Here is a 16,524-nt window from a genome sequence, read left to right on the forward strand (position 1 = left end):
TGCATCACATCGGGGCCAGTGCTGAAAAGGCCCTGGCCCTAATTCAAACCAATCTAACCTCCTTGAGGCTCGGGACCTCCAAAGTGTTGTTATTTGTGGACCTTTGTACGACATCAGGTGTGTGGCAAGTGGGCCTGGTTAGGGGGAACAAGCCAAATTGGGGCAGAGTTTCCCCAGCCTTTTTCTAGCGGGGGAAAAATGACTCTTCCTCTTTCCTCTCCATCTCCCTTTTTCCACCTGTAGATTTTCCTTTGGGTTGGCAAAGCTTCCAACGACTATGAGAAGAAGGAGTCCATGACCTCAGCCAAAGAGTACCTGAAGACCCACCCAGCGGGAAGAGACTTGGGGACACCGATTATTGTGGTGAAACAAGGTCACGAACCCGTCAACTTCACGGGCTGGTTCACCGCTTGGGACCCTTACAAGTGGAGTGTAAGTAACCGCAAGTAAAAACATCTCTGCACTGAGGCCATAGTTTGGTAGCTTATTTTTTTGTTTTTGTTTTTTAATATTTTTTTTATTCAAAATTAAAACAAAACATATTATCCAGAAACATCTCACCCTTATTCCCCCCCATTTTTCCTCCCTCCCCCTCCCTCCCCCCACAGAACCCACCCACCCCCACCCCCCAACTTCCCTCAGTTCCAGTCTTTGATTTCTCTAAAAATGCTGTTTTCTGCATGTTACACAGTTGTATAGATCCTCAAACTATTTAGCTGATTATTATCAATAAAAGGTTTGTGAATGTTTATTCAAAACCAGCCAAGGAGTCCAGTTCGCTTTGTTGCGTCTTCAAATACTTTGTAAAGGGTTCCCATTCATCTTTAAAGACATAGTTATCCTTGTCCTGTAGCTTGTATGTCAGTTTTGCCAGTTCTGCATAGTTCATCAATTTTTCTTGCCATGATTCTTTAGTTGGGACCTGTTTTTAATTCCACAGAAAGTTGCGCATTTCAAGAGCTCTCTCTCGTTCCACTAGAAACTGGGCTGCTCTGCCTCAGCTTCTGTGACACCTGAGCAGGCAAGCCAATCAGAGCCAGCAAATTGGTGACTCCTCCCTCTCAAGCGCCAGACAAGCGCCATGACAACAGAGCAACACGTCTACCATTTTGCTGCTAAATGATGCTCACTCAATGTGCATGTTCACTAGAACAGGAGTGGGGCAGCTTTTTTGGCCTGAGAACTCGGTCCAGAATTGGACCGCACACTGCAGGGCAGTTTTAACAGGTGGGCATCGCTACCTGCCTGGTATCATATGGTGCAGTGAAGGCTGGTTCATCAGGGCAAATGAAGCACTGCCCTATCTTCTTCCTTCTTCTTTGGCGAACCCTCGTAACTGAGTAAGATTGCCTTCCATAAACACGGTCTTAACATTGAGTCCGTAAGTGACTGTGGAGGCCAATTCGGGATCCATATGTCCTTCCATAGTGGGGACTATAGGTGTCCAGGCGGGAGTTGATCACGGTGAGGGTTTGCCAAACGTGCCTTCCTCTGAGCACATTTCTCCCTTGCGTCCTGAGTTCGAGTGTCTTCAAAGCCCATGACACCTTTGGTAAAGGCAGTTCTCCAATTGGAGTGCTCTCAGGCAAGTGTCTCCCAGTTGTTGGTGTTTATACTACGGGTTTTTTTTAGATTTCCCTTGAGACTGTCTTTAAACCTCTTCTGTTTTGCCCTGGCATTATGCTTTCCATTCTTAAGTTGGGAATAGAGTAGCTGCTTTTGGAAAACGATAATCAGGCATCCTAACAACATGACCAGTCCAATGAAGTTGATGTTGAAGAATCATTGCTTTGACACTGGTGATCTTTGCTTCTTCCAGTACAACTTCAGCTGCTTCCACCTGCTTGCCTCCTTCCTTACAAGAAGCCCAGAAAGTGCCCTTGCCTCTCAACTTCTTCCTCCTTAGTCTGTGTTGCCTTTGCAGAACTCAGCAAGGACGAAGGGGACGAAACTAGACTTTGTTGGCTCTGCCTGCCATTGGCTCTGGCGCCACCTACTGTCAGCCTCCTGCCTTGCACCCCATCTGCCCCAATGAGCACCAGACACCACTGCTTAAGTGCTGATTTGGAAAACAAGGTCTCGCGTCAAAGTTGCAATCGCCTTTCTCTTTGGGTAACTAAGGCCTCCTTGCAGTTCTCATAGCAGCGGTTTTTCTTTCCTTTCCTCTCAGGATGGCAAGTCGTCCTACGAGGAGATTAAGAACAGCTTGGGAAAAGTAGCCACCATTTCAGAGATCACCATGGTGAGTAAGCCCAGGGTGGAAGCTGCAGCTTCCTTGTGCAGAGGTTGCATCTGTCTCTTTACAGCAGGGGCCAGAAACATTGTCTATCAGTGGGTGGAGCCAGTCACTTGTCAGTCACCTGACGTCACAACAGTGTCAGGTGACTGAAAGTAAACCTCCTCCTCTGTGGGCACAGCTTGAGTTACGACTGCATAGGAAGGTTCTTTACATGACTGGCTTGCATCAAGTCCAGATCCCAGCTGGCTTGCTGTGAGCACCGATTAGCTGGCCAGTGCTTTGAGCCAACCTGATTCCGTCAGGGTTAGGCTGTGCTAGGGGCTTCCCCATCGACAACTCCACCGTTCAGGCTCTCCAAGCAGCCACGCGCCATTTTAGGGGGTGAAACTTATATTTTTGCAAATTTCTTCAATGAAGGGTCCTTTGGGTGTAAGGAATTCAAATTTGCTATTATTTTTGTGACTGTACAACATTTAGCTCGGTGAGTCTACATTTAATGAAGAAGCCCATAAACTGCCTTTGGAAAACCAAATAATTTTAATTTTACCTTCTGAAAATATCAGATAACGCTAAATACTACTACTACTGCAGCTGCTACTAAATATATAATATACCTGCAAGTACTTGGCACTTTTAATGATTTCTATGCAATTTTTATGCACATTTTATTTACCGAGCAAATTGTGCTAATTTAATTGTGCTAAATTGTGCTAATTTAACTGAAATATATTTTGAATCCCCAAGCCGTATTACAACTTCTTAGCATGCCTCATTTTTGGAATTTGAAAGTTGAGAAATTCAGTATGCGGCCCTAACGCTGTATGGCTTGATCAGTGTTAATAGCAATACTCACTTGTTAAGGAACCAGCAGAGGCACACTTTAAAGGTTCCCAGTTGTTCATTGGCCGGATGGGACAGGTGAGTGTGGTTCTGAGGAAATAACCTCATTGGCCAAACCGATCCCCTTGCTGGGCTGATTTGGCCCATGGGCCAGAGGTTGCCCACCATTCCTTGACAGCCTGAACTTGCGTAAAGCAAAGGGGGTCTTCATGTAAGTGCCCAGCGGCACTCAGGAAGCAGAAGGTCCCAGGTTCAACCATCATCTCCAGGTAGAGGCTGGGAGAGACTCCTGGTCTGAAACCCTGGAGAGCTGCTGCCAGTCAGTGTAGACAACACTGCGCTAGGTGTGGCTCAGTACGAGACTGTTTCCTAGGTGCAAAAGGGTGCAGCAAGAAGCTTGAACTTCACTGCCTGCCGAAGGCTGGCTCTCACGTCCTGCCGAAATCTGAGGGCTGGCCGAATGTGGTGTAGCCTTATTAAACTTTACCGATTGGTGGGCTCTGCAATGCTCCCGGACGGGAGGAAGGAAGTCAAATGACACTGAGGGTTGGTTCAGAGAAAGAGTTCTTTATTTCTGCTCTCCAGAGCAGCAGAAAGGCATTTGCGTGGTCAGTCCGCAGCAAGTCCAAAGAAATGAGAGATTTCATGCAGTATATATATCCTCCAGGCACCCTCTCCCCCTTCCCAAGGAATCCAGCCACGTCAGCTTGTACACGCAGGTTGACATCACAGATGTTCCTGCTCCAGTACTCTTAACCATAAAAGGGTTTTCCTTCCTGTACTTCTGACCATAAAAGGGTATTCCTGTTCCTATACTCTTATCTTGGAGCAAGAGGTCACCAACTCCAAGAACACACTCTGGCGCTGTTCCCGGACTAGGTCTGTACGTCAGAGTATGGTAAGATAAGTCCCAGACATGTCATCCCTACTCCACTGGAACAGCCAAGGTCGTCCATTGCCGTGACTGATAAAGGAGAGAGTTTTGTTTATAAGCTGTGTTCTTGTTATGCATTTGCTCAACAGCTCAAGTTAATGTATTTTAGAAATGCTCTCTTGGAGAAAGAAGAAAAGGGGGGGGGGTTGGGTCCCGTTTCAAACTGACTGCACAGAAACCCATTCCTTCAGTGGCAAGGAACTTCTGACTGGCCAATGCTCCTTAGCAAGGTGTGCTTGCCCCATGTGAAATGTGCAGAGTGTTCTCCTGTTCATGGGCTTTTCCTATATTTTTGCAGGACCTTAAAAATGCCAACTTGAACAACAGGAACGCCAGCAGTAAGCCTGCCCCAAATTCAGCCATTTCGGAGACTGAAAGGAGGTCGCCAGTACACCAACCGCCCTCAAGCAACGGTGGTGGCAGCAGCGGCAGCTACAACAACAACAACCCCACCTCCGTGGAGACCAATGGGACTGGCGCATATCACAGAGATGCTTTGATCAACAAGACGGTGGATGACCTTCCAGAGGGAGTGGACCCCACCAAGAAAGAGGTAGGTGAATACACCGAATATTGTTTATCTTGCCGACTGAGCGGCACGCTCCCTGGTCATTTCTCACACTGTTTTCACCCAACCACTGTGGCTAACACAATCGCTGGCACAGGAAGCAGGTATGTGAAAAGGGCAGCTCACATGAACAACACATGAGGCACTTAAAAGACACATTTGAGTGCAGTCAGGAGAGGGTCGCACAGAATAAGGGAGGTTAATGTTTTATTAAAAGGAACAAGGTCTGTTCGGGAACGCCAGATCTAAGGAGCACAGCAATAAGGTAGGTCTTGCGCCTATGAGAGGTAGTGTGGTGTAGTGGTTAAGAGTGGTGGACTCGTAATCTGGTGAACCAGGTTCACTTCCCCGCTCCTCCGCACGCAGCTGCTGGGTGACCTTGGGCTAGTCACACTTCTCTGAAGTCTCTCAGCCCCACTCACCTCACAGAGTGTTTGTTGTGGGGGAGGAAGGGAAAGGAGATTGTTAGCCGCTTTGAGACTCCTTCGGGTGGTGATAAAGCGGGATATCAAATCCGAACTCTTCTTCTTCTTCTATGAGTCAGTTTGGAAACCAAAGGTCCCCTGGTCTTGCATGCAAGAGACATTAGGACATCAGAAGATGCTGTGCTGGACCAAGACAGAGGCCTTTTGAGTCCAGTGTCCTGTTTCCTAATCAGCCATCCAGGTGCTGATGGGGACCCCACAAGTAGGGCAGAAGCACCATATTAGCCCTCCCTAGTTGTTGCTTCCCAATAATTGCTTTCCAGAGATGTGCTGCCTCTGAGCACAGAGGCAACGCATGGTCCCTGTGAGTGGTAGCCACGCATAGAATCGACTTGATCCCTTCCCCCTCTTTCCTTTTTCCTTTCTCCTTCTGTGATGGAACTCCTATCTGGGGACTTCCCTGGCTTTTTTCTGGCCCACGTAGGTCCAGTCTGAATAGTTGGCCTTGGTGAAGATTTGATGTTTTCATCCCCAAAAAGTTTTTGATTTGAGTTTCTATTGAAATGAGACTGCATTTTAATGTTGTATTCTAATCTTGTTTTTAAGTTGTATCTTAATCAATTGTTTTATATCTGGTGTTAGCCGCCCTGAGCCTGGTCTTGGCTGGGGAGGGTGGGGTATAAATAAAATATTATTATTATTATTATTATTATTATTATTATTATTATTATTATTATTTATTATTATCATCATAGCTTTATCCTCCATGGCCACATACCTAATCGTCTTTTAAAGGCCCCTGAGCTGGTGTTTAGAACGGCGAATGTGCCGCAGTCCTTGGTATACGACAGGCTGAAAATTCCTGCCACCCGCTTGATCTCAAGAGAGGTTAAAAAGTGGTTGGAATAGAGATTGACCCTAATGTTGGTAGTTTCTTGCCCAAAATGTACTGTATATTGGAGGCAAGAACCGTATTTTTCGCTCTATAACATGCACCTGACCATAACACGCACGTAGTTTTTAGAGGAGGAAAACAAGAAGAAAAAAATATTCTAAACGAAACAGTGGATGTATGATTTTTGTGGTTCATGCTGTGGCCACAGACATGTGATCTGACAGTGAGTTTGGGGTAGTCCAACGCAAAAATCCTGAGGATCCATGTGGATCCGTGCTTTGTAACCACGTTTTTGCACCCTAGGCAACAGTGGGTGCGTGATTTTTTTTGTGCAAACTGTAGCCATGGACATGCTATGTGATCTGATAGTGAATTTGGGGTGACCCAGTGCAAAAATCCTGAGGATCCATGTGGATCTGTGCTTTGTAACCACGTTTTAAGTGGGGAGGGAAGGAAAAGCACTCAAGGGACAAGGAGCACGCGTGGGGTGGGTGGAGAAGGATGCTGCTAATAATGCAGGAGAGGAGTTTAAGGGGAGAAGCGAGCTGAAAAACTTTGCTGCTATTTAGCGAGCTGAGTGGGGAGGAGGGACAGAGAGCCTGCTTGCTTTAAAGGAGCCAACCGGACAGGAGTGTAAGCGGCTCCTCTCCTCTCCCGCTTTGCTCCTTTAAAGCAAGCCGGCTCTGCTTCTCTCCCTCCTCCCCACCCCACCCCCCATTTCAAAGCGAGCCACGGAGGAGGGAACCATTCACTCCGTAACACGCACAGACATTTCCCCTTACTTTCTAGGAGGAAAAAAATGTGTGTTGTGGAGCGAAAACTACGGTATGTTAGGAGGACCTGATATGTGTCTCTGCTTTCTTTATCCACTAGGTGGTGCTGTGTGTTATTGTTGTTGTTGTTGTTGTTGTTACTGCTACTACTACTATTACTACTAATACTATTTTATCTTCATCACCATTATCATCATCAGTGCTTTTTTTCTAAAAAATGTTTAGGGTTACTCTCATTTTGACTCAAGATAACCGCCATTTATAGTTCAATTCGGGGGAAATAAAGACAGTAAATGGACAAAAGTACAAAGATTCACAAAATGTTTAGGTGTATGCTTACCCCAGCATACCCCCAGAAAAAAAAAAAACACTGATTATTATTATTATTATTTCATTCATTCATTCATTCATTCATTCATTCATTCATTCATGTTGTATACCGCCCTTCCTCTGTTGATCTTGGTGCAGTTCACAACATAAAAATACAATATTATTTTAAAAATGCATAATAGAAACAAGAACAGAACAATCCCATAATCCCTCAGGCTTCTCCCCTCACTTGTTTCCCTTTCCTCTCACTCTCTTTGCAGTACTACCTGTCTGACGCAGATTTTTATGACATCTTTGGGAAGACCAAGGACGAATTCTACCAGATGCCCAGGTGGAAGCAGCAGAATGAGAAGAAACAATTTGGACTCTTTTGAGCGAAGGAGCTTTCGGCCTGCACACCTGCCTGCCGGCTGGCTGGCTCCTTAGAACTCATTTTGGGATAACTCCACAGGGGTGGAAGGAAGTGAGCCTGGATAAAAGGTGCTTCCCTCCATCATCGCCCCCACTACCAAAAAGGACTATTTAAAGAAACCTCTCTCTCTCTCTCTCTCTCTCTTGAAATCAGTTTTGTCAAAGGCTTGGTAGATTATTTCCTTCCCCCTGCACCTGTGCCACTGAAAACGGCCACCTCCTTTGCCTGCCAAGCTTTTTATAATTTATCTGTGCGGGGAGAAAGTTCCTTGCATTTTATGAGTTTGGAAATTCAGGGATTGCACATGAAGTTGTAAGCTTCAGGCAATGTTGAAGGGAAATGAAAGACTGGCCTCTAGAGCTAATTCTGGACAGTTTGGAAGGAGGAAAGTCACATTCTCTCTCTCTCTCTCTCTCTCTCTCTCTCTCTCTCTCTCTCACACACACACACACACACACACACACACTCCTTAGTAATGCAGCAACTGGCCTCCAATCTGAAGGCATGGAATTGAATACCCTGACCCATCCTCTCTTCCTCCTTTGTAAAGCAGCGCTGAGTGCAGTTGCCTCAGGCGGCAGATGCCGAGGGGCAGACAGCAACAGCAAGATGTCGGGAGGACAGACCCCTATACGTTGCTCTCTGGTACAGCGGAGGACAATTTCCACCCCGTTGCCCCTGTTGAAGTTCAGTCTGGTTGGCTTCTCTACATGGAATTGAGAGGACAGCGCCATCTTGTCCTTTGCCTCAGGCGGCCGTGTTTTGGGTTAGTCCTTGTGCTCGCAAGGAACCCGAAGCATCCGTTTGAGTACCACTGAAAACAAATGTTGGGTCTCTGCTCTCACTATTCTTTCTTCTCTCTCTTATGAAGTCAGGATTGGGAAGAAAGGCAGAGCACTAGTGGCCTCATCTGGGGCCAGAGATAATTGTATTGCTCAGGTTTTGTTAAGGGATATGAAGAGGAGGGAATCCCACGTGAACTGTCTGGGGTCACAGTCTTGACTATAGTTGCTAGGTTTATCGTTGTTATACTGCCAGTCAGGCTAGGAGTGAGATGCTGGTGATTTCATCCGTAAGCATCCGTAATATTGATGTGTACGAATCACTCTCATTTCACTGGCAAATAAGGATGTGAGGGATTTGGGTGAATATCACAATATGACGATCAGGATATGATCAAACTTCCCAAAGAGTCTTAAATAATGAGAATTGTAGGTCTTGGGCTTAACGTTTGTGGTACCCTAGATTGCTCCATGAATGTTTGTGGTACCCTAGAGTAAGGTTGCACCCTGAGGGTTGTAACTCCACACAGCTTTTCTCCTCAAGGATTAATGGCACATTTTCTCATCCAAAGGCCTCAAAGGCCTTTCAGAGCCTACATCCAGAAAAAAACAGCACCAGTGGCAAAGGAATTCACACATTCCCCACAATTTCCATCACAACCACCTGTGGCCATTTCACTTTGTTCATTTCCGTGCCATGATTTCGAAATAAAACAAATCACAGTGACCGGTGGCGTACGTTTTTCATAAATCTACATGCGGTAGCTTCGTTCGTGATGAAATCAGCAAGTGAAACTGGGGCGCTTCTGTTTTGTCTTCCCTTTTGTCCCCAAGAGGAAGGACTTGTGGTCAATCCCACCATGGTTTATGAAATATACTCAGAGTCGCAAAGTGATTTCATGCTCTTTATTCAGCTCATAGTGGTGAGGAGGAATGAATGAATGTCCCCTCAAAGTATCTGCTTTATATACATTATTTACACAATGGGCTGCACATGATTGGCTAATTCCAGGATTCTACTGTAGGCCAATCAGGTTGTGGATTCACTTCTATCGGGAGCATGATTGGGTGGTTCCTGCTAACCAATCATACTGCTGCATTGTTCTAGGACCAATCAGACTGCTGCATTCTGAATCCTATTGTTCTAGGACCAATCAGACTGCTGCCTTTTGGAGCCTATTGTTCTAGGACCAATCAGACTGCTGCAGTTTGGATCCTATTCAACTCAGTACATAACACCCCTCCCCTCTAAGTTCCAGTCCTGCCCGGAAGGTCGCATTCATAGTCCTCAAGGTACGCCGGTGGCCTACGTGTGCGTTGCGGCCTGGGGTGTTCCCTGGTCCGGGGTTCAGGTTCTGGCTCGTGTTCCAAGGATGGGGCTGTTTGGTCTGGCGCAACCGGCTCGCTCAGTCGTGGTTCTGGTTCCGGTGTCCTTTCGGCCTCGCGGGTCCTCTCTGTATTTACTGATTCTGCCTCTCCTGCTTGCCCCTGCTGCTCTATGGGCCTCACTGCCCCACTGTTCCCTTGGGACTCCTCTGACCTGTCCTCCTCCTCCTGGTTTTCTCCCGGGAATCGTCGCCGTATCTGGTCGCAGTGGCGGCGCCAGCATTGCCCCCCATCTGTTAGCACCTCGTACGACACGGGGCCCGTGACCCTGGTGACTGTGGCAGGTACCCATGCAGGGCCTGCCCCAAAATTCTTTGCGTACACTGGGTCCTGGGCCTCGAAGGTCCGGGGGTTCCTGCCTTCCCCCACCACTACCTCATCCTGAGCTCTATCGGGGTGAAGGCGGTCCAATCTGATTGCAAGGCGCCGACCCATTAGTAGTTCAGCGGGGCTCCGGCCAGTCGTTGAGCTGGGGGTGCTGTGCTGTGCTAGAAGGAATGTGGCAAGGCGGTACTCCCAATCCCCTTGCGTCATGCGGCGAAGGGTGTCCTTGGTGGTCCGCACCATGCGTTCTGCTTGGCCATTGGTGGCAGGGTGGAATGGCGCCGAACGGATGTGGCGGATGGCGTTCTGCACTGTGAAGGTTTGAAATTCTCCTGATGTAAATGCAGTCCCGTTGTCTGAGACGAGAGTGTCAGGGAGCCCGTGGGTTGCAAACAGCCTGCGTAGTACCCGGATGGCTGCGGACGTAGAAGTGGACGGTACCAGTGCGACTTCCAGCCATTTGGTGTAGGAGTCCACCACTATGAAGAATGTTTTCCCCTGAAAGGGGCCAGCGAAGTCCACATGCAGGCGTGACCATGGTGCTTGGGCGGACTCCCAGGACTGGACTGGGGCCCTTGGGGGATCTGGGCGGGATTCCTGGCAGGCCTGGCAGTGTTTGACCCAGGCCTCTATCTCTCCGTCGATCCCCGGCCACCACACATAACTCCTGGCAAGGGCCTTCATTCTTACTACCCCTGGGTGTGTCTCGTGTAGGGCTGTGAGGACCCTTTTGCGGAGGGGCTGGGGAACAACGACCCTGCTTCCCCATAACAGGCACCCCTTGTGGGCTGACAGTTCATGTTTGCGGGTTGTGTAGCCGGCGAATTCTGGCCCGGGGCTGCGGCTGGGCCATCCCCTCCACACCCAGTCCAGGACCCGGGAGATGACCCTATCTTTCTTGGAATGGTGTGCAACTTCTTGTGCCTGAATGGGGCGGTCAGGAAGCAGCTCCAGGCTCATAACCTCTTGTGCAGGTGCTGGGTCGGGGCCTGTTTCCGGTAGTGGTAGCCTGCTGAGGGCGTCTGCATGGCCCATCGCCTTTCCAGGGCGGTGAATCAGTGCATACTGGTAGCTGGCAAGGAAAATTGACCACCTGAGGACGCGAGGAGACAGCACTTGGGGGGTCTGCTTTTCGGGGGCAAACAAGCCAAGCAACGGCTTGTGGTCAGTCACCACGGTGAAGGGCCGCCCGTACAAGAAATCATGGAATTTTTTTACTCCCTTCACGATTGCCAGACCCTCCTTGTCGATTTGCGAGTAGTTCCGCTCGGTTTCGTTGAGTGTCTGGGAAAAGTATGCTACCGGTACCTCTCTTCCATCCGGGAGTTGGTGTCCCAGGACAGCGCCGATGCCATAGGGCGAGGCGTCGCATGCTAGCACCACCGGCAGCCTCTCGTCGAACTGTGCCAAGACCGAGTTTGAGACAAGCAAGTCCTTGACTGCCTGGAATGCGGCCTCCTGGCGCTGGCCCCACACCCAAGGGGCCCGCTTGTCCAGGAGTCTGTGTAGGGGCTCCGCTACCGCCGCCTTGTGGGGAAGGAAGGAATGGTAAAAGTTCAATAATCCCAAGAAGGCCTGAAGTTCAGTCTTGTTCTTGGGCGCTGGGGCATCACAAATGGCCCGTACCTTGTCCCCAGTCGGGTGAACCCCTTCTGCATCCACCATAAATCCCAGAAAGTCCACTTGAGGCACTCCTAGTAGACATTTTTCCCGCTTCACCTTGAGACCCGCCATCTGGAAACGGTGCAGAACAGTGCGGAGGCGGTCCTCAAACTCCTCTGGTGTGGGCCCGGCAATCAACACATCATCAAAGAAGGGGGTGACACCAGGAATCCCTTTAAGGAGAGAGTCCATTAGATTCTGGAATATGCCTGGTGCCACGCTGACCCCGAATTGCAGCCGCTTTACCCTGAACGCTCCTCTGTGCGTCACAATCGTCTGTGCCTCTGCTGTGGCCTCATCTACTGGCAGCTGTTGATATGCTTGGGCCAAGTCCAGCTTGCCAAAAATTTTCGACCCAGCCAGGGTGGCAAGGACATGGCTGACCACTGGCACTGGGTATGCATGGGCCATGAGGGCCTTGTTTATGGTACATTTGTAGTCTGCGCAGATGCGGACCGAACCATTAGGCTTGACGGGTGTGACGATTGGGGTTTCCCAGGGGGCATTAGGCACCGGCTCCAGCACTCCTTGCTCCACGAGTCGGTCCAATTCCTCGTCTATACGGGGTTTCAGGGCGAATGGGACCCGGCGGGCCTTGAGCCTGACTGGTCGTACTGCGGGGTCAAGCTGTAGAGCAATGGGGGGGCCCGTATACTGTCCCAATTTCCCATCGAAAACCCCCGGAAACTCCTTGCATATGGCGTCCACGTCCACTTGTAAGCTCATGTGGTTCACCCCGGTGATGGCTAGTCCCAGTGGTCCAAACCATGCCAACCCCAGTAAGCTAATGTAGGGGCCCTTGACCACAAGCAAGTCCAGTTGCCGCGTCCGCCCTCGGTATTGCACCCTGAAGGTCCCCACCCCCATTGTGGGGACCTTACGTTTCTGGAAGTCCCGGAGGGTGAATGGGGCCGGCCTGAGTTTGGGACCCCCAGTAGGACACAGTTTCCTTAAGGTCCTTGCCGAGATTATGGATAGAGTTGAACCCGTGTCAAGCTCCATGCGGCATGGGGCCCCCTCTATCTGTACCTCTACATAAATTTTCTCTACGTTGGGGTGGAGCAACTGGTATACCTGGAAGTCTGTGAGCTCCGTCGAGTTGCCTTGGTGCGTTGGGCCCCGGGACCTGGGGCTCTTGGATTGGTCATCTGATGCCTGGCTTCGGGTGGGCCGAGCCCGACACACCCGGGCGATGTGTCCCAATTTTCTGCGCTGCCTGCACTCTGCGTTGCGGAAACGGCAGGTCCTCCTCTCGTGACTTTCTCCACAGCTTGCGCAGTTCCCTCCTTCTCGTCGAGGCAGCTGTGGTATGTGGGCTGCTTGAGTGCGCTGCTGTACTCGGTGCACCTCCTCCCTGTCGGATCCCGAGTCGTTGGTGAGGTCTTCGTGGTGGACCCTCGGTTGGGACGGCTGGCTCAGCCGTGCCTCTTGCGTCGACCTCTCAGCAGCTTCCGTTGCCAGGGCCTCCTCCAGAGCGACCTGGAACGTTAGGTTCTTCTTAGCGTAGAGGCGTCGTTGCAGCTTCTCATCCTTCAGGCCACCGACGAGGCGGTCACGAAGCATGTTCTCCAGCTCTGAGAAGTTGCAGAACCGGGCAGCTTGGCGGAGAGAGGTCACAAACCCAGTTATGGTTTCCCCAGGGGCTTGCCGCTTTGCGTAGAAGGCATTTCGACGAGCCACCACTGAGGGCTGTGGCGAAAAGTGCCCCTTCAGCTGTTCCATTATTGTTTTGTATGGAACAGTAGCGACGTCTTCAGGCGCAAGGAGAGCCCGGGCGATTTCAAATGTCTCCTCTCCGCAGACGCTGAAGAATATTGCCCTCTTCTTGGCGTCTTCTTCATCGGTGACCCCTTTGGCTTCTAGGAGGAAGGTGAAACGGGAGGCGTACGCTTCCCAGTCTCCAGATGCTGGGTTGAATGGCGAGAAGCTGCTGTCAGTTGCCATTCTGAGTTCCTTGTGTCCCGGAGCTGAAGCCTGGATACACGGTGCGAGGCAGCGGTGCGGCAGGTGGCGGTGCTGCGGTGCTGTGTGTGGCAGTCAGCTCAGCGGGATCCCATCCTCGTCGCCAGTGAAATATACTCAGAGTCGCAAAGTGATTTCATGCTCTTTATTCAGCTCATAGTGGTGAGGAGGAATGAATGAATGTCCCCTCAAAGTATCTGCTTTATATACATTATTTACACAATGGGCTGCACATGATTGGCTAATTCCAGGATTCTACTGTAGGCCAATCAGGTTGTGGATTCACTTCTATCGGGAGCATGATTGGGTGGTTCCTGCTAACCAATCATACTGCTGCATTGTTCTAGGACCAATCAGACTGCTGCATTCTGAATCCTATTGTTCTAGGACCAATCAGACTGCTGCCTTTTGGAGCCTATTGTTCTAGGACCAATCAGACTGCTGCAGTTTGGATCCTATTCAACTCAGTACATAACAGTTTATCATGTGGTAGAGCTCCATGAATGACTTTTCCCAGTCTTGGAACAGGAGAAGGAACCAGTGTCTGGGTAGGAGACCCTGACATGGAGGTTAAAACATACATAGAGCCACAGTAGTAGTTGCCAACCTATTTGGGCCAGTGAGCCATTTGGACTCTTGAGACGTTGCTGTGGGCGTCAGTAACAAAATGGCTGCCATCGGGCATAATACAAAATGGCTGCCGTGTCTGAAACAGCAGAAAATGCTCCCGCCATCATTGGGGGGGAAAGACTTCATTGTCCCCTGCCATGCTTGCTCAGAGAGCAATTTCTTGAACCTCTCCTCTGTTCAGAACAGATGGGAGAGTAGGTGTACAATCCTGCCATTCAAGAAAAAGTGAGCATTTTTAGGGGGCGGGCAGAGTTCAAGGTAGGAGAGCTTGAGCTAAGCCAGTTTAGTTGGCCATGTGCATTTACACATCAGGTGAACCCAGTAAGAAAAATAAACAGGAAAAGATGAGGCAGAGAAACACGATTTATTTTTTTTACTTTTCATTTTAATTACAATTTAAAAATATATTATTTATATCATACTCTTGTCAGCCCTCTAACTCTGTAGCTTTATATGGCATTTTTTAATTTAAAAAACCCGCAATATAAAAGTCAGTTTTGTTTGCAGAATGATTGGGTTATATCTCGCTAAGCCGTACTCGAAGGCAGATCCGCTGAAATAAAGGGACTTTCATTAGCTGCACTCGCCAGTTCCAGTGGGTCTACTCAACAGTATGACTGGCATGGGATATAACCCATTTTGTCATGTCAGGGCAAGAATTGGAACCCTTGGTGTTGTTGGGCAAACTACTTTTGTCGTGTAAACAACAGGAGCACAACAGCACAAGACTGCAAATGATAGGCTGACATTGTGCATTGCAGGGAGTTCTAGACTAGAAGAATTGGCCTTTTCTATCCAGATGTTTTGGACTTCGGCTCACATCACTGTTGTAGTCTAAAGCACCTGCAAGACCCCAATTGGAGAAGGCTGATTTTTTTTTGGATGACAACTCTATGATTCTATGTCTTACACAAGCCCAAAATCCCCATTGGATTCAGCTATTGCATTATGACACAGTCAGGGCTCCACTTATGGAATATCTGTTAAAAACTACAGTTGCATCTCAACCATCGTCTCAACCATTCTTCAAGTTTACCACTGTGATTGTCTTCTACACAAACAGAATAAGGCTGGGGCAGTTATAAGGTCCCGATCCATTTTTTTTAAAGTGCTAGACCAGGACCTTACAGTTACCGCAATAAGGCATTACGTGGCTTTTCCATTGCAAAACCCCAGATGGCAGTGTTTGTGGGGAACGCCGTTCATCATAGTGCCTTGAGAAACAAGATAATGTTCACCGTAAGAAAGGGAAAACGTAACGGCTTTTGGAAACCACCTTCCCGTTTAATAAATTTGCAGTGCGTTTTGTGAAAGTGGCTCTCAGGATTCCACCCCTCCCCCAAATAATATATATATGGCAAAGCCTAACCCAAAACAAGAGGCTATGTTGGGTTAGCGGCACATGGATTTCCATGACACAGGATGAGTTCCTGTCTACACTGAGTCCCTGCCCTATAACAATGCAGACCCCATTTTGCAGATGAGAGGATTGGAGGTGGTGGCCATTTTGTCAGGAGGCCGGCCAAGTCTCGAAATTCTCACTGAGAGGTAGCGAAAATGGTTGAGGAAAGAAGCCGGTGCCAACTTTGCTGACAAATGAACACCTCGATCCTGACAGGTGATCTACCCTGAGAGAGCAACTCTCCGCAAATCGAGGAATTCAAGTTGAGATCACAGATTCTCTCGGTCGGATCACTTTCAGGCCCATCTGCTTTGATGTGGAACTGCAAACTGGCCAGTGCTGTTGACCAATTCTTACGTCTTGAAATGAAATCAGGGGCCTTTGGCATTTGGCAAAGCACCACAGCATGGGCACCTAAATCTGAAGCAAGCTTTGGGCCTGTTCTCATGAGATAAGATTGTGTGTAAATGAGCCTTCAGCCTCCGCAGATTGTTTAAAAGGATTCTGCTCAGTGAAAAGCAAAGGTTCTTCTCTCTTTTCAATCCAAAGTGAGTTTTAGAGGCTGGGACCACATATAAAATAAGAGGATTGGGTACGACATTGTCAGTAGCATAGCATTTTCACAATTTGCTATAGATCACAGTGTAACATGCAGCAAAGATCCAGAGCCATTTAAAACTCATAGATATCACTGGGAGAATTAGGTGCATATTTAAGTCTTTCCCACTGAAATCTACAGCATGCTTAAAAAGCATTCGGCTTTAGGTGGATTGAGGGCATGGATTTTGTAGTGTATCTCACACGTAATGTAAAAGAGGCAGAATGGTGGCACAACAGGACTCTGATTCAAAGCTTTTCGATGTGAGGTTATGTAAACTCTCCAAAAGTTTCCAGTCCTCACCATTTCACGGAAAACCTTAGATACAATTGCATCATGTTCAAAAACAGTAGTAATTCAGA

The 16,524-nt window shown here is 48.8% G+C and overlaps 1 protein-coding gene across 1 annotated transcript in view; it reads left to right on the forward strand.

Moving 5' to 3' along the window:
- Positions 1-7,879, forward strand: part of VILL (villin like) — a 53,162-nt gene extending 45,283 nt beyond the window's left edge. The window contains exons 17-20 of the mRNA XM_081834264.1: positions 244-432; positions 2,171-2,242; positions 4,312-4,566; positions 7,265-7,879. Coding sequence (XP_081690390.1) covers positions 244-432; positions 2,171-2,242; positions 4,312-4,566; positions 7,265-7,378 — 630 coding nt within the window. The 3' untranslated portion in view covers positions 7,379-7,879. The remainder of the gene's footprint in view (positions 1-243; positions 433-2,170; positions 2,243-4,311; positions 4,567-7,264) is intronic.
- The last annotated feature ends 8,645 nt before the right edge of the window (positions 7,880-16,524 follow it).

The sequence above is a fragment of the Podarcis erhardii genome (genome assembly GCF_964252035.2).
Source record: "Podarcis erhardii genome assembly, chromosome: 12".
Classification (NCBI taxonomy): domain Eukaryota; kingdom Metazoa; phylum Chordata; class Lepidosauria; order Squamata; family Lacertidae; genus Podarcis; species Podarcis erhardii.